The following is a 25,890-nucleotide window of genomic DNA, read 5'->3' on the forward strand; positions in this document are numbered from 1 at the left end:
GTGAACATTTTTTTTTTGGAGAGTAAATTATGTGAGAAAGTGTGTATATTTAGTTGAATGTCTATACTTTTGGTAGTGAGCGGAAAAGTTGGTACATTTTATGGGAGATTTGGAAACACAGTACATATTGTAAGAAAATTTGTACATTTTTTCTAAATATCTTTACATTTTTGTAGGAAATTGTGCATATTATGTAGTAAAGTCTATACTTTTTTTTTGAGAGAATGGTAACGAATGTGCATTATGTAGAAAAATCTATAAATTTTATTGGAAAGTTAGAAAATTACGAAAGTAAGTATGTGTATTATGTGGAAAACTGTGTATATTTTGTGAGAAATTTTTTACTTAATATAGAAAAGTCATTACAATTTGTTGGGAAGTCTACATTATGAAAAAGTATGATAATTATGACAGTTATTACCATCCTCATCGTTTACTATTTAGATTGTTGATTTTGACAACCTGCTTTTTGTCAAACTCTCGATATTTTGTTTATTACTCACTTAATTGGGTGCCTAGAGAGGCCCAATAGAACTGCCCATGAATTGGGCTAATGGGCCCAAAAAAAAGTAGAATTTCTCTGGCCCATCCATTATGGACTTTTGGACTGTAATTCTTTCGACGAAAAAAAAACCCACATAAAGCTAAAGGGTATACAGTACACCTGGGCGCGGTGCTAGGCGATTTATCTATCTGCGAAGCCGACACCACCGCTGCAAGAGAGTAGTGCTAGAAAAAACACCACCGACAAAGAGAGCGAGAGAGCGAGCTAGGGCTCGACACAGAGAGAGAAAGAAGAAGAAGAAGATGAGCATCTGGAACTATGTGGTTACGGCTCACAAGCCCACCAACGTGAACCACTCCTGCGTCGGCAATTTCACCAGCCCTCAAGAGCTCAACCTAATCATAGCGTAACCACTCTTCATTTCTCTCATTCTCTATTCAAACCGCTTCTCTCGGAATTTTTTTTTTTTTTAATTTCTATTTACGAATTTGGGTTTTCTCTTTCTGCTTTAGGGTTTTATTAATTTTTTTTTTGACAGTGATTGAATTTATTCATGATTTCAAGTTTCTATTGTGCTTTGCTAGTAGTTAATCTATGCGTGTTGCCTTTTATGCTTCAGCAATATTCATTTGTTTTTTAATGGACTGTACATTAGGTTGTTTTGAATGCCCATTTTGTAAATTACATATGTAAACCTTTTGGCTTAATAGTAAACCATGAAATGATGGGTATTGCCAATCTATTGGGATTGTAAAAATGATTATTCTTCTTTATAAGTAATAAAATTCGTTAATATCGTTCTTGGACACGAGCATAAATTGCTTAGCCTGTCTGGGGTGAATGCCCCTGGATTACCTGGCAACTGGTTTTGGCGGGTGGGGTCAGTTGCCCGTAGGTTTTACCGTCTAGAGGTGAGACCAAGGGACTTTTTTTTAGGAAGGTTCCCTACGTTATAAAAATAATAATCACTAAAAATTTTATCTAGAGCTTTTTGGTGTCACATTTTGGCTATAGTTTGCACCACAAAATGAATTTATAGAATGTGGTTTACTCACAATTCAAAATATTTTCAGGAAATGCACCCGAATCGAAATTCATTTACTTACTCCTCAGGGCTTGCAGGTACATTAATTCCCTCTTTATTTTATTTTGTTTTGTTTTGTTTATTTATTTATTTTTTGCATTTCTTTCTAGCTGCTGTTAAGTACAATTAGTTGTATGAAATTGGAATTTTTACTCTGCCCACATGCGTGGTGCACTTGCGCTCGCACATGCAGAATCTGTTTTAATAATTGTTAGAAACAAACCTTTTTTTTTTTATTGGTTAAAAGTGGGGTAAAAGTTTTTAATATAAGGGTGACTAATTCTATAGAAATTCCATGTAATAAGACCTGGTAAAGACAGTGTTATATTATATTGGAATTGAAGCGTTTCCTTTTGCATTATGGCAAGTTATAGTTTGCTGATATATCATTCTTCTGTTTTGTGTTGATGTATGTTGATTTTTGGTGGTAACTGGTCTATAAAAATTGTATCCTCGTAAGTAGTTGTAGTTAAGAGAGACATGAAATGGAAAACTCTGGTCTTCAAATGGCAAGCTCTGCCGGTGGACAGATGAGATAAGTTCCTTAATGAAACAAAAATAATAATCTTTTTATTTTATGTTTTCAAGTTTTTGGGTTTTCTAGGCCCTTTTTTTTAGTCATTCATAAAGTGGAGAGGGCTTGTTCTGTGGCTATGGCTGAATAAATTTTGGTTATTATTATTATTTTTTTACTTGATTTATATTGCTTTCTTTTTAGGAAAAGTATACATAATAATAACTTTTAAGGTTTTCTAATAGAAAAAGAAAAATTCATTTTTTCACGGATAGAGATTGAAGAGGATGATGGTGTATATCATGTTGTAAAATTGATTATTGATATCATGGGTTTAAGCATCATGTGCATTAGTTTAAGCACTGTGCACATTTTATGTTATTGGTTTAGACCTCATGTGCACCTTACCTATGTGGGGGGCTTCACACTTTAATTTTGACTTTTAGGGAATGTTAATGTTACAAATTGAACTACAATGTGTACTTATATATATATATATATATATATATATATAAAGGATCTACTGTGTAGGTCTGTGTTTATGGCCTAACCATGGAGTAAAGTTTAATTTTCCCAAAAAATGCATAAAAAAAAAAGAGTGTGGGCACAGGACAAAGAATTAGCCATGGGAAAATAAACAGAGAGAGGAAAAAAAATTTATTGATTGGCAGTCAAGGAAAATTATAAGGATAATTAGATGTGTACGCCTATTTAAATTGTATCATTTGAGTCTTGCATCCTTAAACTTACTACAGGAAAGATTATGCACTAAAATTGTCACTCTTTTTTACTGGCAATTTACACATGCACACAATATATCTTGAACCCATAATATCAACCCCATACCCTGACTTTGAAGCCTTAAGCTTGCCCTAGGCAGCTTGTGACTTTATCATTGCACCAGACAATGACCCCTTAGTTATTTGTGGTATACCTCTTCATAAAAGGTAGAATCTTAAGGTTTCTAGATCGATCTTGAACACCTAATCAAAGATCCTTGGTTTTGATGACTTTGAGTTTGAGGGATAAAATATCTTCCAAAAACCTTTATAAACTAAAGTGAAAAGTGTCTTAAGATATTCTAATTATATTCTCTAAGATACACAAAGAAAGAAGATTTTCATGTCCAACTTCTTTGTGATTTGATCTTCTTTCAGTTTTCAGTCTTTGTGTCTACTATCTTTTTTTCCCCATGGGTCAGCTTGAACTAAGATCTAAGACCATGAACTTCATCTAAATTTTTTCCTGTGCAGCCTATGTTGGACGTGCCAATATATGGGAGAATTGCAACACTTGAACTTTTTCGCCCTCACGTAAGCGTTACTATAAGCTTTTCCTTCAAAGCCCACAAAGATATGTTATGGTTTACTTATTTTTTCCAGCATTCATATCACTTTTTTTGAACAGGGTGAGGCACAAGATTTTCTATTCATTGCAACAGAAAGATACAAATTCTGTGTGCTTCAATGGGATGCTGAGACATCTGAGCTTATCACAAGGTTTAAGCTTGAATATATAAATTATAATTTCTAAGTTATCCTGTTAATTGATGGTTGACATTGTTGGAGTTCTGATGCAGCCATGGAAGATTGATTTGCTCTTATTTTGCAAATTCGTGTATTCAAGAATTATTTTTGTACAACTCACCCTGCCCCTCTTAAAAAAAGAAAAGAAAAAGTAAAATTATTTTTATAAAAACTATTTTTAGTGCTCCCCCCCCCCCCCCCCCCCCCCGCCCCCCCCCCACCCACCTAAAAAAAACCCCTTTGTGTGTCTTAGAGAAGGATTTTTTCCCTTTAACATCTTTTTAATTACAATTGATATTTTTGCTTCCATCTGTTTTTCTGGAACTTACTTCCATTACTTAATAAATTGTTGGTGCCAGATAATAACTTTTGGTCAGGAATATATGCATCATCTTGTTTTCTTTTCTTTGATATGTGAGAAACCTTCATTACTCTATGAAACCATTGTAATTTATGGATGGATTTAAATAAAATTTTGCACTGACAAATTTATGCCTGTTTAGAGCAATGGGGGATGTTTCGGATCGTATTGGTCGTCCTACAGACAATGGTCAGGTATTTATCTGATTCTAGGTTCACTAATCACTTTATTCATTTTTTTGCTGGGTTATAAGTATTTATTGAAGGAGTTGTTTTTTTTTTTTTTCCCTTTCCCTCCCTTCTATAAGTAAATATTCATTTTAAAGTGCAAATGGGATGCAACTCAAGTACATAGGAAGTACACAATAGGTACACCAACAATTCAGCCACGAAAATTACATTTATCAAGCACCAAGTAAATTCAAAAAGTAATACTGTCCTGAAGCCTCCCATGCATCATAGTTTTGATCCTTGAAGGCTTTTTAGTACGCTGCCTGTGTATCCTCTTGGGTTTTTGACATTTTGTTTTAATAAAGCACCATTTCCTTAAAAAAAAAAAAAAAAAAAAAAAAATTCCTGAAGCCTCCTTCAAAGTTTGATCTCCACACCGTAAATCATGCCAAAACATGACACGAGTTCCCTCACCCTCCTCAAAGCTAATAAGACAAGAAAAATTATCCCAAGCTCCTTATATTTTTCCATAGACCAACACCACAAGGCCCATTGACTGTATTGGCACACCATACTCCCCACATGCTACTGTACTTCTTCTCCACAAGCCTCCTCCAGAAAGCTTCTTTCGTTGGAGCATGTTGCCATGACTGTTTCCCCAAAGTGCCTGATTAAACAAGATCAAGTTCCAGATGGCAAAACCTCCCATTGGAGTGGTTCAGATATTTTGTTCCATTAACTAAATGAAACTTAATCTCACTAAACTCTTCCTGTAAAAATTCTTGCTGCAATTTTTTAATACAGTGAGGTATACTTATTGGCAGTGTTGTTAAAAGCGCGCTTAAGTTCAAAGCTCGAAACCCCAAGGCTCCAGCGCTTTTTTTGCCTCAAAAGCTAGGCTCATTCAAAGAAGCGCGCTTTAGGCGCGCTTTTTTGCGCTCTTTCAAAAAGCTCAAAGCGCGCTTTTTTATATTTTTCCAAAAAAAAATCAAAACTGAAATAAAACTTTAGGATCTTGACATTATTGATATAAACCATTGATTTGACATGTTTTTAGTGTAACTTACTTATCAAAAAAAGATATTTTGAGTGTAACTTGTCCTAAAAGGCTAAAACCCAACCCACAACCTCCCAGTTCTTCCCTATTTTTATTTTTATTTTTTCTTGATTTTTCTCCTTGAAACAGTAACACACCAACTTCTTCTTATTTTATTTTTTCCCTTTTGGATATCTGCTTGGTACCAATTACCATGTTGCCATGTCCTCATATTCTTAGCTCATTCATGTGAAAAAAGAAGTACGATATAACATATTTGTGGTAATTGTTTAGTTACTTTAGTGGTTGATGTTGAACATAGCAGACTAATTCCTATAGAGTTACAAGTGATTAAATTATTAACTAATATTACTAATTAGTCATAGGGCATTATGGATATTGGAGATTTAATAAAGGATATTACATGGAAGTACTCATATCTAGCTTATCCAAAAAAATAAAATGACTTGATTTGCAATTTTTGTGTTAAAATTGCAAAAGTAGGGCTTATCTAAATGTTATATGAATTATATAAATTTTTTTATTTCAATTTCTATGATAATTTGATCATTTGATTGTTGCATTTCTCATTAATAATTATTTTTAAATTTATTAAATTATTTTTTTAAATGTGCGCTTCACTTCAATCAGGCGCGCGCTTGCGCTTTGCGCTTCGCGCCTAGGCCCCAAGAGGTCTTTGTGCTTAAGTGCGCCCCTCGCTTTTACCAACACTGCTTACTGGAAGAGGAAATAGAGAGAGGAAGTAAGTAGGTAAGATTGATAAAGTGCTTTTGATTAAGGTAATTCTACCTTCCTTGGAAAGGTAAAGTTTTCTTTTTCAGCCTGCCAGATCTCTTTCCATCTTTGCCAGGATGGTATTCCAAATTGTTTTCGATTTGAAAGTAGAGCCCAATGGAAGGCCCAGGTACTTCATTGGTTAGTTTGACACTTTGCAACCAAAAATATCTGCCAAATCTTCTTACACATTCTGCATTTATCATCTGGAACCAATTCTAACTTCCCCAAACTAGTGTTTGACTCTCAAGGGCCAAATTTGATTTGAATCATTTCCATAGAATATGAAAGAATAATCCTTTTTTTTTTTTTTTTTTGATAAGTAAAAATTACAGCAGTTACGAATATCCCATTATGCACCAGCCGGGAAAATCCTGGGAAATATGAAAGAATAATCAACAAAAAGCAAATGAGAAATCATTAACAAGTTATTGTCTGAACTTCCAGCTGTAAAGTCTTATTTAGTGACCCCCTCGCATTGCTTTTTCCATCATTCTACTCAAAACAGCTATTTCAATAACAAATAACAAGAAGGGTAAAGGGTCTCTTTGTTGTAGCACTTGAGAACTATTTAAAAAAAAAATCACCAGGGCTACCATTAATTAAGATAGATAAGCAAACCTTGGAGATACAAAAATAAATCCACTTTCTCTACTTTTTTACTGAAACCACACCTTTTCAACATTTTAATGAGAAAATTCCAATTAACATGGTCCTAAGCTTTTTCCAAATCTAATTTGCATAAGACCCCCATAACTCCTGATTTTAGTATACTGTCTAAGCATTCCTTAGTAATGAAAACCTGATCTAAATTCTTCCTATTTAACAAGTTGCTTTTCCTTAAGATGGACATCTATAACATTATAGTTTTTACTGAAAAATTAATCAAAGTTCATAGCATGTATTTTTCTCTTATTTCATTTCTTTTTTGCAGATTGGCATAATTGATCCAGATTGCAGACTAATTGGACTCCATTTATATGATGGATTGTTCAAGGTATATAGTTTGATACAATTAATTGTGATGTATACACTTTAAATTTTGGTATTTTGCATGCTATTATGAGCAGAAATTCCAATCTTCGCTATTAAAATTAATATTTTTGGTGTAATCATCATAGTTTGTTGTTTTGTCAGGTCATTCCTTTTGATAATAAAGGGCAGCTTAAAGAAGCATTTAACATTAGGTGAGTGTTTGGATAGGAATGATTCCTGCGTTTGCGTTTTGCATTTTCTGCTATTTTTTTTTTTTTTTTTTTTTTTTTTTCTTTTCACGCGTTTTGCTTTAGGGGACAATGATCACTGTTTACGCATTGTAGTAGCACTGTTCACGCACTGTTCAAGGGACCCACAACTACTTTATTCAGGAAAAAATATTAAAAATGGGTCCCACAGCACTATTCACACATTTAAAAATTATTTTGCTATAGTGTTTTCAGTTTTCAGTTTCAACAAAAATAAGTTGTATCCAAACAGACCCTAGGTATGCTTTTATTGTTCTTTTGGCCTTCTAATGCTTAAAGGATATTATAGATGGTTATGCTAGTGAAAAATTTAGTTTTGACATGGATGCAGAGTGTTGGTCACTTTCAATACCTTAGGACCTTAGGTGAATGTATCTGTCTAATGCAGCTTTGGGGGTTTGATTTTAGTTTTACTAGCGTGATATTTTCAGTAGGCCAAAAGCATGTTTTGCATTGTTTAATACACACACATCATTAATTGTTGTAACTTAAAATAAACTTGTGATAATTTTATTCCCTTTTTTTCCCTAATAATGAAGAAGAAAGTGTGTTGGGGGTAAGAAAGAAAGCAGGAGGAGGTGCAAAAGAAAGTTCTAGAATAGTTGGGAGTGACAAAGAAGTAGAGTGAAAATAAGTGAGAAAGTGGTGAGATAGATGGATCAGAGGGAGAGGGACAGCAAGCATGTGAAACTTAACAATAAAAAAATAGATCTTCTCCCACTTTACACAAAGGATGCAACCAAGTTTCACTCTTTCTCAAACACAAATTACAGCCAGAAAAAATAACTTGACTCTTAGTATAAATCAAAGAACTAAATCAAGGGCTTCCCATATGAAATAAAGCGGAAAGTTTACCTAACCAAACTATCATGGAAGTATGAATATCTATTGTTTCATCTGCTGTTTGATCTCATTCTACCATTCTGAGTGCAACCTCATTTGACATTTGTCCCTGAGTAATGTCTTGACAAGTAATGGAAGAGTGCTTGGTGTCCTCTTTGTAATGTCCTATCTGGATTTTGATAACAAGCATGTGAAAGAGTATTGAAGATAGCCACTGACAGTAGACACAAATTTGAAATGCTGATAAACATTTAATTCGTTCTTATAACATTGATTTCTATGAATGATATAATAGTTCCTGCTGTCTATGTTTCTAGCGTTCATTTAGTTTATCAGAATAATCGCACTGATTACATCTTTTGACTGAATATTTTCAGGCTTGAGGAACTTCAAGTTTTGGATATCAAGTTTCTGTATGGTTGTTCAAAACCTACAATTGTGGTTCTTTACCAGGTTCCCCCCCCCCCCCCCCCCCCCAAAAAAAAAAAAAAAGTTTCTTTTTTACATCCATGTGTTTATCAATAGCTATGTGTTTTAACTATGTTGGGCCGGCACAAATTCAACATATGAGGATATGTGGACTGGCTTTTTTGTTCCTTTTTTGCTTCCTTTATTTTTTGGGGGAGGGTGGGAGTTGTGTTTGGAGGGTAGGTTTCCATGGGGCCACTAAGGTCTATTGGATGCATAGTGGGAGGTAGACCTCATTAATTCTTTTAAACTCCCACTCTCATGCTCTTTGGTCTGCTGAAATCCACTTGGGTGTATGGGCTACATGAGGGGAGTTGACCCCTCAATTTTTATCATCACTGCTTCCCAAGAAAAATTTACCAACTAGTCTAGGTAGCATCACTGACATGGCAAAATTCTTGTTAAAAAAACATTTCCAAGTAAGTGCATTTGTTCATGCATGTAGGGCCACTAAGGTCTATTGGATAGACAGCGGGAGGTTGACCTCATTAATCCTGTTCACCTCACTTGCCCCACTCTCTTTGGTATGCTGAAAGCCATGTGAGCTTATTGGCCATACAAGGGGAGTTGACCTCTATTTCTATCATCATCCCTTCCAATAAAAATTTACCAACTAGTCTAGGTAGCACCTTTGACATGGAAATATTCTTCTTACAACATCATTTCCAAGTATGTGCTTTTTTCCATGCATGTATGTACATGTAGTATGCTTATAAATGTGTCATATTCATTACTAACAGATAACAAAAAGTTTGGATCCAAAGTGTAATTGATGGTTCTTTTGTCTGTGACTCTGTAACCAAGTGTTACTGGAGTGCCTGTATTACATAAAATGACGATAAAATTGTAGGTGTCTTTGGCTAATGAGCTCTTGCTCAAATGACACCTTCTCTTCTTGTAAGAGCAAGGTGGCGGGTAAGGTCATGGGTTCATGTCTTTTGAGTGTGTTTAACCCTTTAGGGAGTTTTGGAAGCCTTGACATCAACATGTAAATGACTTTTTTATAGATAGAGACATATGTGCTGCTCTGTAATTTTTTTATTTATTTTTAAGTTCCTTATTGTCTATCTGTGGATTGCAAATGGATATTTAATAGCCTTGATGTAGTTTATTTAGATGTGGCTGTGCCAGTACATATAGAATAATAAATAAGATGGCCTCATTTTTATGTTCTCATTGTTGCAGGATAACAAAGATGCTCGCCATGTTAAAACGTATGAGGTTGCTCTTAAGGATAAAGATTTTGTTGAGGGTCCCTGGTCCCAGAACAATCTTGACAATGGAGCTAATTTGCTAATACCAGTACCTCCACCTCTTTGTGGCGTCATTATTATTGGAGAAGAAACAATTGTCTACTGCAGTGCCAATGCATTTAAAGCAATTCCAATCAGACCGGTAGGATAAATAGTGCTGCTGATAATTTTATATTTTTTAGGACTTAGTTTTCCAAAGAAGGCTAGTTAAAATTGCTCATTGATGTACCGTGTTTTCTTATTCTTTTTTATTATATTGGTGTGCAATTCAAGTCCATCACAAGAGCCTATGGAAGAGTTGATGCTGATGGTTCGAGGTATTTACTTGGTGATCATACTGGACTACTTCACCTACTTGTTATAACCCATGAGAAAGAAAAGTGAGTTCTTCTGAATTCTATTTATGATTAAACAACATACTTTGGGAAAAAATCTGCTTGATTACAAACCGAAGGAAAGCATTGTTTCTAATTGTAAATTTAATGCCTTGCTGGAATTTTCTAAATCTGTCATCTACATTCCCTTGTAGGGTTACTGGACTCAAAATTGAGCTCTTGGGCGAAACTTCCATTGCATCTACCATTTCATATCTCGATAATGCATTTGTATATATTGGCTCAAGCTATGGAGATTCACAGGTGTGTTGGTGCATTTATTCTTCATATATTTTTGAGATTTTTTTTTGATAAGTAGCAATACTTTATTAAATAAAAAAAAGAACCCTACTATACAAGATGTTTACTAAGGGCATACAATCAAAGCTCTTAGTGTACAATGATCCACATATCTAAAAGAGAGAAAATGAACCTGAAGCTAGCAACCAATCTAACAAAGATTTAAAGAAAAAGATCTTATGATCAAGAATAGTCTGTTCATATCCCTCAAAGCTTCTAGCTTTTCATTCCTGCCAAATGCTTAACATTAGACAACATGGCACAACTTTCTAAACAGCAATGCTCCGATGACAACCAAACCAACCTCGCCATGAAGCTAATGTATCCAAAACTGTCTAGCTCTCTGCGGCATAACCCACTGAACTCCAAACAGACCAAACAGCATTATTCACAGTTCAAAAGCTACAGGGCAATGAAGTAGTAAATGGTCAACGCTCTACAGACTCCCCATTATACTTGCACATATAACACCAACCTAGCACAATAATAGGTTCTCTGCAGATTGTCAACAGTAAGAATTTTCCATAACACAGCAGTTCACTAAAATGAAGCAACTCCAAGAGGTACCTTTGATCACCAAATAATTCTCCATGGAAAAGACATGGCAGAATTGGACATTTAAAGAGCAGTAGCATCCTCTAACTTCAAAGCTTGACCCTTAGCTGGCTTCCAACATAGTTTGTTTTCTTCAATCCCTCTCACTGAATTAGAATAAATAAGATCCATGAAGGCCAACAATGGTTCCAATTCCTAGTCCCACATAGCTCGTGAGAAATTCATATCCCAGTGAAGAACCCCTTTACATAATTTCAAAAATCCGTTACAGTTGAGTCCTTGTCTTGACTTATTACAAACAATTCTGGTTAAACCTCCTTTAACAAACAATCCCCAAACCACAAATCATGCCAAAATTTCACCCTGGTTTCTTCACCCACCTCATACTAAAGATATCGGGAGAATGTCACCCACTCCCGCCTTATAGATTTCCAAAGACAAACACTGTAGGGATTCCAGACCACAGTAGAGCATCAACCCCTTCATGCACTCCCATACTTCACCTCTATCACTCTCCTCTAACTCTCTCTGTGCTGTATCCCTACAACCACTTTCCAAACAAAGCTTGATTGAATTTTTTCAAATTTCTGACAGCCAACCCCCCATCTTGGATAGTTGCACAAATCTGTGTCCTGTTAACCAAATGGAAGTTGGACTCCTCACCTAAAACCAATCCATTAAGATTGTCTCTGAAACTTCTCAATACGGTTAACTATCTCAGCCAGAATAGGAAAGATAGAAAGGAAATACGTAGGCAAGTTGAAAATTGTTATCTTAATTAATGTAACGTTACCACCCCTGGATAGATATAGCTGCTTCCATCCTGCCAACCTCCTCTCCATCATTTCAAGAATAGGATTTCAATATGTGTTCTCTTTATATTTAGCACCTGACGGAAGACCTAAATATTTTATCGTGAAGTTTGACTGTTTACAACCCAAAATAGCCACCAACTCCTCCAAATTAGGAACGTCCCCAACTGGGACCAACTCTGGCTTACTCAGATTTATCTTCATGCCTAACATGGATTCAAACCACGTTAACACATGTTGCTGGTGTATGAACTAATGAGTCATGGCATCTAAAAAATTAGCATGTCATCTGCAAAGAGGTGAGACACCATCAGTTGGTTTGCTGAGGTGCCAACCATGAATCCCAAGAGATGACCACTACTCATAGCTTGAATGCATCGTTTTGCTTAGAGCCTCCATAACAATCGCAAAAAGCAACAGTGATAGTGGATTGCCTTGACATACCCCCGAGAACTTCTGAAAAAACCACTAGGACTACTATTAATCGAAATTGAAAATCTCACTGTGTAAATACAGAAGAAACTCCAGCTCTGTCATTTTTCCAAAAACCCACATCCGGTATGCATAAAGCCCTTGGAACTCTTTGACTTCAGTCTGTTTGTCAAAAACTCATTAGCAATAAGGATGAAGCCAAAGATCTGTCTTCCCCTCACAAAAGCATTCAGTGACTAGAGATTATTTTTAGGTAGACCACCCTTAATATATTGGCCAATACTTTGACAATAATTTTATAGACCCTGCCCACAAAACTGATGGGCCTACAATTCTTCACATTCACTGCTTTTTATTTTTTGGGGATAAGGGCAATGGAAGTAGCATTGAGGCTCTTCTCAAATTTACCTTGGGCATGAAAATTCTGGAATATCTCCACTACCTCGACTTTGAGAAAGAAAGCCACCATAGAAAAACCATATGGTCTGGGTGCCTTATCTCCATTGAAGGGTTTTTTTTTTCCACCCCCAAAACTTCTTAATTGAAGGGTCAATTCAACCACACGACATTCTCCTCTAATATCCTTGAAAACTCCAGCTTGTCCAATACTGGTCTTTGGTATCCCTCCAGTATACAGGCACTTACGGAATTGTGTAATAGACTCAAATATGGTTGCTGGATTGGTAGTGAACTCTCCATCAACTGACAAATTGGTAATAGAATTAAATGTTCTGGGAGAATTGGCTACTTGATGAAATTTTTTTGTATTTCTATCCCCATTACTTAACCAAAGCACTCTAAACTTGTCTCCAACAAATCTCCTCCAAGACAGCTGTCTTTTTGAGCTCAACTTGAAGCCAATCCTTATCTAATTTCTCCTCAACTGTAAGAAGTTGACTTTCCCCAATGTTGTCCAGCTCATTAAGGTCATGCCACAATTTATTTCTCTCCACATTCCCAAATTCTTCCTCATTCCATTTTCAAAGCTTTCAGTTTATTTGCCAATCTGAAACTCGGAGAACCTTGAAACTGGTAGGATTCCCACCACCTTTTGAGAAATTGGATCTGAAATTTCATTTTTTTTCCCTAGTCTTAAGTGATCTGGACTCTCCCAAATGTTATTTCGACCTTAAATTTGAGCCTGTAGCCTTTATTAGAGATTGACATGATGAAAATGTGGTAGTGTGTACTATCCATAGTAGATATCTGGAACCCCTAGGTTGACACTTACAGAACATATTCTACAAATGTAGAGAGTGCTCCCCTATTCCTAGTTGCAAGCTCAAGTAATTTAATATGGTATTAGAGCAGGAGGTTTTGACTTCTACCCGGTCTCTTCCATTCTACCTCCCCATTTAAGATCCCACGTGTTGGGCCTCACCTATTAAAAGGAAGTTTGAGCCCACATGTGTGGGGAGTGTTAGAAGAATGTGGTTAAATGATTAAATTTACGATTTCCCTATAGAGCTTTAGGGACAATTGGTAATTTAATGTGGCAAAAGAATTCGACTTACTCCTTTTTTTTTCCCTAAAGAAGTTTACAGTGACAAGCAGGTTTTTATGTGAGGATATGTTTGCAACCTTGCTACATTTTTGTGTATCTGCTTTGCTTTATTGCAATGTTAAACAAAAGGCATTCTAATTCCTTCAGTATATGGTTGAGTTAGGGATTTTGAATATGTTGTATAATCTCAATATGACTGGTGGATTTTATTTGTTTTAAGGTTACTTGCAATATCAGATATTAACACTTCATAATGGTGTGCACGCAGCTTGTAAAGTTAAATCTTCAGCCTGATGCAAAAGGCTCATATGTGGAAGTACTGGAACGATATGTGAATTTGGGGCCAATTGTTGACTTTTGTGTTGTGGACCTTGAGAGGCAAGGCCAAGGTCAGGTTGTAACTTGTTCTGGAGCTTATAAAGATGGTTCTCTTCGCATAGTTCGAAATGGAATAGGAATTAATGAACAGGTATGTTTTAACTTAGCAGTTTACTTTTCCCTCAAACCCTGTAAGCACTTATACAATAGCAATATGTTGATGTATGTATGTATATGAAATGGCATAGGCTTCAGTGGAACTTCAAGGTATTAAGGGAATGTGGTCACTAAGATCTTCCACAGATGATCCATTTGACACATTCCTAGTTGTAAGTTTTATCAGTGAGACACGAATTTTGGCAATGAATATTGAGGATGAGTTGGAAGAAACTGAGATAGAGGGCTTCTGCTCTCAAGTGCAGACCCTATTTTGCCATGATGCTGTTTTCAACCAACTTGTACAAGTAGGTTTTCTAACTGTTTTACTTATCAATCTATGACTTCATCTACTGATAAAAATATTTTTGGATGATTTGAATCCAAACTAGATGAATGTTTTCTATTAATTTCATTTTCTTGAGGCATTTGTTTAGACCTATATAATTTGATTGTGTCATGGAAGAAGTGGAGATAAACAATTCCTTTAGCTACAATTTTATTTACTTGCATTATATGGGTGCAAAAGTATTATTTGTGCACGAGGATTAGAGTTTGAGCTTAAAAATTCAGTAAATGGAATGAATTGAATGCTCCATCTGGCTAATTAAATGCCTTTACAGATAACTTCAAGCTCTGTGAGACTGGTCAGTTCTACATCTAGAGAGCTACGGAATGAATGGAATGCTCAACCTGGTTATTCAATTAATGTTGCCACTGCTAATGCCACCCAGGTTAGTTTACCCGTTTCTGTACTGTCATGATCTGATCTTTCCATTATCTTGTAATTTTTGTTATTCTTCAAAAAAAAAAAAATCAATAATGCATTTCAATAACATTTTTTTAAAAACAAATTTATTAGTTAATTATTCTTGTAACTCCAAAATTTTTTTTTTCAACCCTCCCCCCATAAATTAGTTTGTTCTTTGTTTTTAAAATCTGGTTCATCATAAGTTGGTGCACTTCTTTGGGTGGGCATGGATTGAGATTTGAGAATGTACCTCCTACAACATTGCAAATAAGCGGAGAACATAATTGCTATTTATTGGCACTCTCTTACCTTTTTCGGATTGTATTTGTAAACATGTTGTGTTGTCTTTGTAAAATAAATAACCAATTGATGCATTGCACTTCTATGACAGGTTTTATTGGCAACTGGTGGTGGCCATTTGGTTTATTTAGAAATTGGAGATGGGGTATTGACGGAAGTAAAACATGCACAATTGGAGTATGAGATCTCATGCCTTGACATAAACCCCATTGGGGAGAATCCCAACTATAGTCAGCTAGCTGCTGTTGGTATGTGGACAGATATTAGTGTGCGAATATTTTCGCTTACTGACCTGAATCTTATCACTAAGGAGCCTTTGGGGGGAGAAATTATACCTCGCTCTGTTCTTCTTTGTGTCTTTGAAGGGGTATGCTTTGAGCTTTATTTTCTTTTACTCTTGCCTCAATTCTTTTAAGGCATTTTCTTTTTAATGAATAACATTCTTATTGATGTAAAAAAAGAGCCAAAGTACACGGGGGGCCAAAGTACACCGGGGGGTATGCAGGGGAACAAGAAAATCAAGTAAATTAAGCTCTCAAAGTACAAAAGATCAAGCATATCCAGGAAAGAACAAATAGAGAAAGAGCCTAAAGCTAACATCCAATCAAACAAACTTTGAAAGAAAAGGCACCACTTTGAAAAGAAAAGTCCATTCACAGTCCTCAAAACTTTGAGCATTATGCTCTTTCCAAATGCACCACATCTAACAATGTGGAATGGCTTTCCAAATAGGTATATTCTGATGATGCCCAAACCGGCCTTGTCAAGAAGCTAGTAACTCCGCAACACTTTTAGGCATAACCCAGTAAACTCCAAACAGCCCGAGCACCATAGACCATAACTCTGTGGCAGTAGGACAGTGAAGGAGTAAATGGTCCATAGTCTCCCCAGCACATTTACGCATATGACACCAGTCTATCACAATCAATCTTCTCCTTCTCAGTTTATCTATCGTCAATATTTTGCCCAAAGCCACAGTCCACATGAACAAAGCAACTTTGGGTGGCACCTTTGACCTCCAAATGCTTCTTCAGGGAAAAGATATATCAATAATACAAATCAAAGACTGATAATACCCATCGATCTCACACCCCCATCTTTTAGCTGGGGCCTCCATCAAAACTTGTCCTGCCCATTCCTTCACACAGGAATAGAGTAGATTAAAACCATAAAACCCTCAACTACTCCAACTCCTGATCCTGCATGGCTCTCACAAAATTTAAATCCTACTGTAGGGTACCGTTGCAGAACTTTGTAAGATCCGTCACTGAAGCCTCTTTATCCTGACTAGGCCAAATAACACAAGAAAACCTCCTTTAAGGAAGGTTTTTTATAAAATAAAATAATTCACAATTACAAGTTTTTATCTAAAACACAGACAGTCTGTGTTCATGTTAAACACAGACTTGCATGGGACCCAACTGCATTTGTGTGTGTATTAAAGTTGGTACATTTTCCGGATACATTTGAGACACAGTAAGCTTAAAGTTGAAAAGAAACAAAAAATGGAAGGCTTGAAATTTTGGAAAAGTGTGATGCATGATGACCTACTGTGAGATGGGACCTGGTTTAATTCAAAGAGGAGGGAGTCAATGACCATGGTGGCAGAGATCATTGGAGCTTTCTCAATGCGTTCATAGGGCGAGGCAGTAGAGTTCAGAGGAGTGGACTTTGTCCCTGATGTCGGGATGAGGCCATCAATCCTGGAGCTTTGGTGGTGGAGGCTGAGCTACCTCTGCTTCTCTCTCTTGGTTTCTTTGTGTTGTGAGATTATTGTGGGAATGGGTGTTTTTCTTTTTTGTTCTTAAGCAAGGAAAGTGAGAAGAAATCATAACCTTGTAGAGGATTAAGAGTTTTCTGAGAAAAAAGTATTAGTGGATGGTTCCAGCCGGTTAGTGCCATAAGATACTGGGCCTCTTTTTATTTTTGAACAATGTGGCATTCCTTATATAAAAAAAAAGGGCGATTCAATCCTAACATTAAAGAGATTATATTTGCTAAAAGAATTTATAAATTCGTAAATAAATATTAACACACAAACTTTATTGCATTTAAACCTAAAATTGCGTGTGCACACATGCGCGTGCACATGTATATATTGTTGTGTTGTTGTGTCAGTGTCGACGGCTGTGCTTCTTAGGTTCTTATTGCACCTCAATGGGAGACCATGCCTTGTGAGGCAGATGTCACTAGTTTAAATCTCCCCTTCCCCTCCTGCTCAAATTACTTATAAAAAAAAATTCTTATTGTAGACTTCTTGAGGAATTTTAATGGTAATCTTGACATCTATTTGAACATTAAAAAAAGGGGCGGGGGGTGACATCCAATTAAGTTAATGAACATTCTTCTTCAATTCATTAATTATATGTTTCCTTTTCGAACCTCTCAAGTTTGTATGTTTTTTTTTTTTGTTTCTTTCAGATATCTTACTTGTTATGTGCCCTTGGAGATGGACATTTATTAAATTTTCTATTGAACACAAGTACTGGTGAACTAGCAGATAGGAAAAAGGTCTCTCTTGGGACCCAGCCTATTACTCTTCGTACTTTCTCTTCCAAGAATACTACACATGTATTTGCCGCATCAGATAGGCCAACTGTTATCTACAGTAGCAACAAGAAGTTACTTTACAGCAATGTTAATTTGAAAGAAGTTAGCCATATGTGCCCTTTTAACTCTGCAGCTTTTCCAGACAGGTATTTTCTCTCCAATTTACATTTGATCTGGTATATCTTGATTTTATCCTGGAATGCAACACATTTCTATTCATAAAAAATTAGCAGGTACAAGCTAAATCGACTGTATTGTCTGGACTCCTTTATGAGGTTCAAATACCCCCCCCCCTTGTAACAATTGAATTATAAAAAATAATTAAATTTCTTTTGTTTGGTTAAGAAGAATAAAGAGGTAGTTTATATGAATCTACCAATATCCCCCCTATTATTTTGGGGGTAATTTTTCCATTAGAATTTGACTACAATGACTTGGTTTTTTTGGTTCAAGACGAGCTTAGATCTTAAGCACACATGAAAAAAAGAAAAGGAAAAAAAGAGAGAAAGAATACACAGAACAATAGGATTTTACCAAGACTCGTCAGAGTATTTGGTGGTGGTTGGAATCTTCTCTGGCTGCTAAGAAGCAGTGAAAACTCACACAATGAGGATCTTTATGTGGTTTTTATTTTCTCAAAATGTTCTTCACTACACTTTAAAATAAAAAAAATAAAAATTATTATTGTTGTTTTAAACACATGTTTTGGTGGGCCCAGGTAGAAACAACCAGCCACACCCTTTTCTATCCACTTTATGTTTTGCCCAACCAAACAGTGGAAAAGTGTTTTCACTCCTCCATTTCTCTCTATAATTTTGGGACAAATAGGAATAACCGAACCACGTCTACAAAATGCCAGTACCATCTGCTTCAAAGCCAATGTGAAACTCCTTGGTTAGATGACCAAGATATTGGCAAATACCACATACCACATATGATCGAGAACAGACTAAAGAGTACCTATAATCACATGAAAACCATGAAAGCCAGTTGCTAAGAAAAAGGTTGAACTATAAATACTATCCAAATAGTGAAAGGGTGCTTTATAATATTCCATTCCTTGAAAGCTAGTGAATACTAGAGCTAGTGAATGCTAGATCCAGTGAAACGGTAGCTATTAAAGCATAAACTGCCCATTTTTCCTTCCCCGCAAGTGTAGCATGATGAGCCCAAGTTACAGCAGCTCCAGATTAAAGGAGAATAGGGCTATTAAGAAAATGGATTTCCCAAGGATCTAAACCCAAATTCCTTTTGGGGGCCAAACACCTTCGATCTCTACTATAGCCGTAGGTGCAAAAGAAGAATGAGAAGAATCCCCCAAAAAAAGTCAAAAAAGGAACGTAACCTCTGATACTATAAACAGAATAAAACCATATCGAAGCCCTAATTGTACAACTTTGGTATGATGTCCTTTCAAAGTGGATTCGCATAGAACATTGCGCCACCATACAAACATCTTATGTAGGAGAAATATGAGGCCCAAACTGAGAAGTGTTGCACCCCTTGAATTGGGTGCATGTACATCACACCTTTTACGGTGGTCACCCAATCTCTGAGTGAACCCAAAATAGGACATGGACTTGGATCTACCAAATGATAAGAATGCCTCTGAGATTCAATCATAAACCACTTTGCCTATGTAAACCCCCCTTCACCCCCACTCCCTAAAGTGGTATAGAAGGGCTCTTTGGGCCCATCCCTTTTCACCCCAACAAATGGAGCCTTGAGGCTAGCTCAGCGTGGAATAGTACAATGGAGAGGATTGGGAGAGTTTTGCAGGGTTGAAGAAGTTGTATCTATCAAAAGGGGGTAGGGTGACTCTTATAAAAAGCACTCTTACAAGCCTGCTTGTTTATTACCTCTCTTTTCTATTCCGGTTAGTGTAGCTAATAGATTGGAGAAGGTGCAACTTGATTTGAGAATGGAGGAGGAGAAGAAGTTTAATCAGTTTACTAGAAGATTATTTGTTCATTTTCTGAGTAATTTCAATGATTGGGATTAGAAAACTGAGTAATTTCAACCAAGATCTACTGGGGAAATGGTTGTGGAGGTTCATACAAGAGGATGGCAATATGTAGAGAAGGGTGGTAGTAGCTAAATACGTGGCAGAAGAGAGGGGGTGGGGTGTTAGGAAAGCGATTAGATCAAAGTTACAGATATGTATTAAATTCTTGGTTGGTGATTGTAGAAGATTGTCTTTTTGGTTTGATGTATTGAACCATGTACTTTTGTTTTTGTGGTATTTGAAGTGAGATGGGTAATGCAAATCAGTGCCTAGGTTGTTTACATATTGGAGGAGTTGAAAAGGAAACGTAACTCGTTATGGGGTAGTATTTGAAATGTGGTTCCATTATGCCATATGTGGATTATTTTGAAGGAAGGGAATAGGGAAATTTTTAGAGATAGTACCTTTCAGTTGAGAGAATAAAGTCTCGGTTTGTCAGTACTTTATTTTCCTAAATGTTTGTAGATGATAGTAGACCTTCTTGTGCTGGTGATTTTTTGGATTCTTTGTACTGGTGATTTGTTTGTAGGAGTAGCTGATATAGCTTGTGTTCTTAAAATTGTTTCCCTGACCTGTTGTAAAATTCCTTTAAAATTAATGCAAATATGAAATATCGTTACTTATCAAGAAATGAACATTGGATCAAATTAGTAAACTTAATTGTCAAAATCTTAAGTGCTACATGTCATTTTATATCTTTACCTGGAGAAATATCTGTTTACATTTTTTCCTATAGTTGAGAAATAATTTTATTCATTGTTTTTAATTATTTTTCATTATTGCTCATCCTGAACATGACTTTGTGCACTTCTTAATGAGTTGCTGTGATAAAGCGGTAATATCTGGAGTCTGGACAATGATGGATTTCTGTTTTTTTATGTTGGCCAATATGGGGGAATAGGCATTAACAGCAAAAATATACCTACCTAAGCAAGTTTTGACGGGTCAAAATTGTTTTGAACATCTTTTTTATTTATTATGGCACCATATGAATTATATTGGAAGATAAACAGATAGTGTACCAAAGTTTAGGGGTTCCGAGCTATAGGCGATAATTTGCTTCTGAATGGATCAAGTATGCTAGTCTGAATGAACCAGTCTGTCCACAATAAAGCTGCTATTTTTATTTATTTTTTAATTTTGTTTGCAAGTATAAAGCTGACTACTTCATGTAACAGTGATATGCCCTTTGTAAGGTTGTCGTCCTTGGCAAGTACACAATTTTTTCAAAAGATGCATTTAGTGCTGCAGGTTTCATATTTCAAAAAGTAATCTCCACACCCCCCCCCCCCCCCCCCCAAAACAAACAAAAAAAAAAATCACCTCTTAAAGTTAGAAGAGTTGTGTGGGGAAGGTGGTATGCAAGATTAAGATAAAATGATAATTGCTTTCACCTAATTGTGGACACATAATGGGACAAGATAAAACGAAACCAATATACTCATTTTGAGACAGATGGAGTATTTATTATGGTATAATGATTTATGATAACTAGATAGCATTCGGAAAACTATCATGCTTCAAAAAGTGAAACGCCAAAGAAAGAAGAGGTTCACACACATTTGCATAATTGTTGGCCTGACTAGACATGACACTAGGGCCTTTTTCTCTCTCAATAAATTGATTTTTCTTTTTGGTCTTTTGTCAACAGCCTTGCAATCGCAAAAGAAGGTGAACTTACTATTGGCACCATTGATGATATCCAGAAACTTCATATCCGCTCTATACCGCTTGGGGAGCATGCACGCCGTATCTGTCATCAGGAGCAATCCAGGACCTTTGCTATTTGCAGTCTTAAGTTAAACCAGTCCAGTACAGAAGATTCTGAAACGCACTATATCCGTCTGCTGGATGACCAGACCTTTGAGTTCATATCCACTTACCAACTTGACACCTTTGAATATGCTTGCTCCATCCTTAGTTGTTCTTTCTCTGATGATAGTAATGTGTACTACTGTGCTGGCACTGCATATGTATTGCCAGAAGAGAATGAGCCAACCAAGGTAATTGTGACACTACTGATCCTTTTTCTTATTTAATTTTTAATTCCCCAAAACCTAAAATTAGATATGATGCTGTCATTCCAACTTTTGTTTTTCCTTCATGAACAATTTTCAGGGCCGAATATTGGTTTTCATTGTTGAAGACGGGAAGCTACAGCTTATTGCTGAGAAGGAAACCAAAGGATCTGTTTACTCTCTGAATGCTTTCAACGGCAAGCTGCTGGCTGGTATCAATCAAAAAATCCAATTGTACAAGTGGATGCTCCGGGATGATGGTACTCATGAGTTACAATCTGAATGTGGACATCACGGACACATACTTGCCCTCTATGTGCAAACTCGTGGAGATTTCATTGTTGTTGGTGACCTGATGAAATCAATCTCCTTGTTAATCTACAAGGTAAGTGATAAGCTGTCAATATTTTATTACCCTATCATTTACTGTCAAGACATTTAAAGTAATGCTTATTGTCTAATGTCTACTACTCCAACAGCAAATGAGCTCTAGCTAAGTTGCACCGCCTCTTCCTGTACTTACAGTTACAGGGAGAGGAGGGGGTTGTGGGGTCAAAAAAGTTACCAATCGAAAATAATATACAAGTCCAACATTATACATTTCCTGTTTGATTTCCACTCAACAATAAAACACTCCCCTATTTGGGTCTTCAAACATAAATTTTTAATGTCTTCTTGGCCAGTGGTTTAGGTTTTACCATGATTCTTATAGCTAGCCTGCTTTCTTGCTGTTACAGGGTGGGGAGGGTGTTGTGGGTTCAAAAAAGTTACCAATCAAAGATAATATACAAGTCCAACATTATACATGTCCTGTTTGCTTTCCGCACAACAACAAAAGACTCCCCTATTGGGTCTTCAAACATAAACGTTTTCATGTCTTCTTGGACAGTGGATTAGATTTTACGATGATTCTAATAGCTAGCCTGTTCTCTTGCTGATTAATACACAACTGCTCGTTGTTTTCAGCATGAAGAAGGTGCCATTGAGGAGCGAGCCCGTGACTATAATGCAAATTGGATGTCAGCTGTCGAGATTCTTGACGATGACATTTACCTTGGTGCTGAAAATAACTTCAATCTTTTGACCGTTCGGAAGAACAGTGAAGGTGCCACTGATGAGGAGCGGGGCCGTCTTGAGGTAGCTGGCGAGTATCACCTTGGAGAATTTGTCAATCGATTCCGACATGGTTCCCTTGTTATGCGCTTGCCAGATTCTGATGTGGGCCAGATTCCAACTGTCATTTTTGGTACTGTTAATGGTGTAATTGGAGTCATTGCTTCACTTCCTCATGAGCATTATCTCTTTTTAGAGAAGCTTCAGTCAAACCTGAGGAAGGTGATAAAGGGTGTTGGAGGGTTGAGCCACGAGCAGTGGAGGTCATTTAACAATGAGAAGAAAGTAGTTGATGCCAGAAATTTCCTGGATGGAGATCTCATCGAGTCATTCCTTGATCTCAACCGTAGTAAGATGGACGAGGTTTCAAAAGCAATGAATGTTACAGTTGAGGAGCTTTGCAAGAGAGTTGAAGAATTGATGAGATTGCATTGATATTGTAACCTAGTTGAGGGGTTTTGTTTTTTCCCCTCACTTGTAACATTTTGCAGATTACATCTTCTTTTGCTTTGGAATATTTGAGTACATAATGGTTTGTAAAAAATAATTTGTCCTGTATGTGTATTATATCCACGATCATTTTAAGCTATCCTGTGGCATTAGTAACCATTGGTTTGGGTGCATACAAAGAATGGCTGTTACTCTTGTGCTTCAGCCTGGTAAGAAGTCAGATATAAGGTTGCTGTGGTAATTTGGTGGAAGCTGATTTGGTTTCCACAAATGATCCCTAGGCATGCCTTTATATGTTGGATAGCGATGAAACACAGGTTGCTTACAAGAGATGGATTGTCGAAATGGGGAGTACACAGCGATGTATTGTGCCTATTCTTGAGGGCAAATTCAGAGAGCTGAGACATTTATTCTTTGAATGCCACGTTGCAAGAAGAGTCTGGAAAATGATTTATGTATGGAATTCAGCCTACAATGCAATCCTGAGATTGGTTGGGAGAAGATAGTTAATTGGGCTGTAAACAATTGGAGAGGGCAGAGATTGAAGGCTGTAATTTTTTAACTTGGCTTTGGGGCCACTGTTTATCAATTCCGGAAATGCAGGAATGCTGTGTTGCATCAAGGTTGTCCTAGTTTTGAAGAGCAGATTATTACTAACATTAAGAAATAGGAGAAAATGAGACTTGAGTTCGGAGGGTCCTTCCATTGTGTTGATGAGAACAAAGAAGTTTGCCGTAAATGGGGACTATCTATTGCCTTTCTCAGGTATTGTAGGTCCTCTGTTTAGACTATTGAGAAGGTGATTTGTTTTGTGTTTGCTGTCATATCAGCTTGTATTCTGTGTTGCGTTTCTCTGCTTGCTGTACTTTGTGTTGCTTTTTTGGCAGCTTGTTTCCTATAAAGATCTTTCTTGATTTTATTAAAGAAAAAATATAATTTGGGCCCATGCCACACATGTAAATTGCTGTTTTCAAGAAGAGATTACAAAATCATTTGAGTAGAAGATGATGGTTGAATTAAGAGATTAAATTGGGTCAAGAGTTAGCGGAAAAGGTGTGTTTTACGCAGGTTACTTCTAACTTGCCACATCAGATAAATAATTGAAATTCAATACACACTGCACAAACCCTTTCAAACACAACACGTTCAAACCTACTCACAACTCTGATTTGCCATTTATTTTCAACTTTCAACTATTTGTACTATTCCTATGTTTGCCGTTTTACTTTTTTTCTTTTTTTTTTTTTTTAATTTTTTTAATTATTATTATTATTATTATTTGTTACTTTAGGACAAGAAGGACGGCAGCTTTGTCCACAAAGCTGGGGAACCCTACCTTGGGTTGGACTGGCAGACACATCGGAATGGGTCGATTGATTTCGGTTCGAATTTATCCCATTCATGTCAAAGCGGGTCATTCTAAGTAGATTATAATAAAACCTATCACCATTGTAACCTATGTTTAGTCTAAAATGTTACTATAAAGCGCAACACTAGGCTTCCCATCAATCAGTTTTTTCATAGATTCAAAAGCAACAACATCATCCAATTTCCAAACTCTACAAGCATTGATTGAAAATCTGAATATGGGTTTGGTTCTTGGGCAAGAGAAAATACCGTCGGAGCAAGGGTAGGGATTGGAGGCGAAGAATTTGTGGAAGGAGGAAAGGTCGGCGAAGAATTTGATGGTGGAGGCCCAGTTGAAGATGTGAAAGTTGAAGTGAGTGAAGGGTGGTGGTGGAGCTTGGATTTGAGGAAGTGGAGGAGGTGGTGGTGGAGCTTGGATTTGAGGAAGTGGAGGAGGTGGGTGGTGAGGTAGTGGAGGTGGAGGTGGGTGTGGATGTGTCTGAAAGTGTTGTGTTTGAAAGGGTTTGGTGTTTTAACTATGTTATAGTTTTGTATGGTGAGTGTATTGAACTTAAATTATTTCACTGACGTGACAGGTTAGGATTTGTTGGCATAAAACATACCTTTTACGCTAACTCCTAACCCAATTTAATCTCTTGAATTAATGGAAATTAATTACAAAGATGAAAGATGTCAACTTAAGAGGTCCAAATTTCTAAGAAAGTAATCAAAGGTCTTAGTAGAAATCAAATCTTGTGAGCCCATCTCTCGTAACTAGTAAGATTTTTTTTGACTTTCTAGCAAATACTAACGTTTTTCATATATCGACTAATGGAGTTGAAAATTTTAATTTCAAACTATTCAAAGTTGTGGGGTATTTGTATTGGAAAACTTGATTGAAGAATTAAGGGGAAATTACACTTTACTACTCTAAACTATGCACTCAAAACTATTCGAATGCATATTTTGCACCCTAAACTATCACACTTATCACACTTTGCACCCTGATGTTATTTTTGCTTATGTTTAATAGAATCCTACTGCACGTGGCAAGCACATGATTCTTGCTTAGTGGAACAAACTTAAAAGACCAAAACACCTCTCTT

The 25,890-nt window shown here is 36.4% G+C and overlaps 1 protein-coding gene across 1 annotated transcript; it reads left to right on the forward strand.

The window, feature by feature from the left end:
- Nucleotides 1-698: 698 nt before the first annotated feature.
- Nucleotides 699-23,576, forward strand: LOC126691818 (DNA damage-binding protein 1). Its single transcript, XM_050387001.1, has 19 exons — nucleotides 699-911; nucleotides 1,579-1,627; nucleotides 3,357-3,416; nucleotides 3,511-3,602; nucleotides 4,133-4,184; nucleotides 6,926-6,988; nucleotides 7,129-7,178; nucleotides 8,456-8,531; nucleotides 9,732-9,941; nucleotides 10,073-10,179; nucleotides 10,329-10,437; nucleotides 14,045-14,245; nucleotides 14,343-14,558; nucleotides 14,874-14,984; nucleotides 15,393-15,668; nucleotides 17,723-17,997; nucleotides 21,508-21,859; nucleotides 21,975-22,259; nucleotides 22,841-23,576. The coding sequence occupies exons 1-19, from the start codon at nucleotides 808-810 to the stop codon at nucleotides 23,420-23,422; spliced, it is 3,270 nt and encodes a 1,089-aa protein (XP_050242958.1). The 5' UTR covers nucleotides 699-807; the 3' UTR covers nucleotides 23,423-23,576.
- Nucleotides 23,577-25,890: the final 2,314 nt, after the last annotated feature.

This window comes from Quercus robur, chromosome 7, assembly GCF_932294415.1.
Source record: "Quercus robur chromosome 7, dhQueRobu3.1, whole genome shotgun sequence".
NCBI classification, from domain to species: Eukaryota; Viridiplantae; Streptophyta; class Magnoliopsida; order Fagales; family Fagaceae; genus Quercus; species Quercus robur.

Coding starts and splice junctions, on each gene's coding strand:
- LOC126691818 (XM_050387001.1), top strand. CDS start 808: ATGAGCATCTGGAACTATGTGGTTACGGCTCACAAGCCCACCAACGTG. Junction 3,603..4,132: donor ACATCTGAGCTTATCACAAG/GTTTAAGCTTGA, acceptor ATGCCTGTTTAG/AGCAATGGGGGATGTTTCGG. Junction 6,989..7,128: donor TATATGATGGATTGTTCAAG/GTATATAGTTTG, acceptor TTGTTTTGTCAG/GTCATTCCTTTTGATAATAA.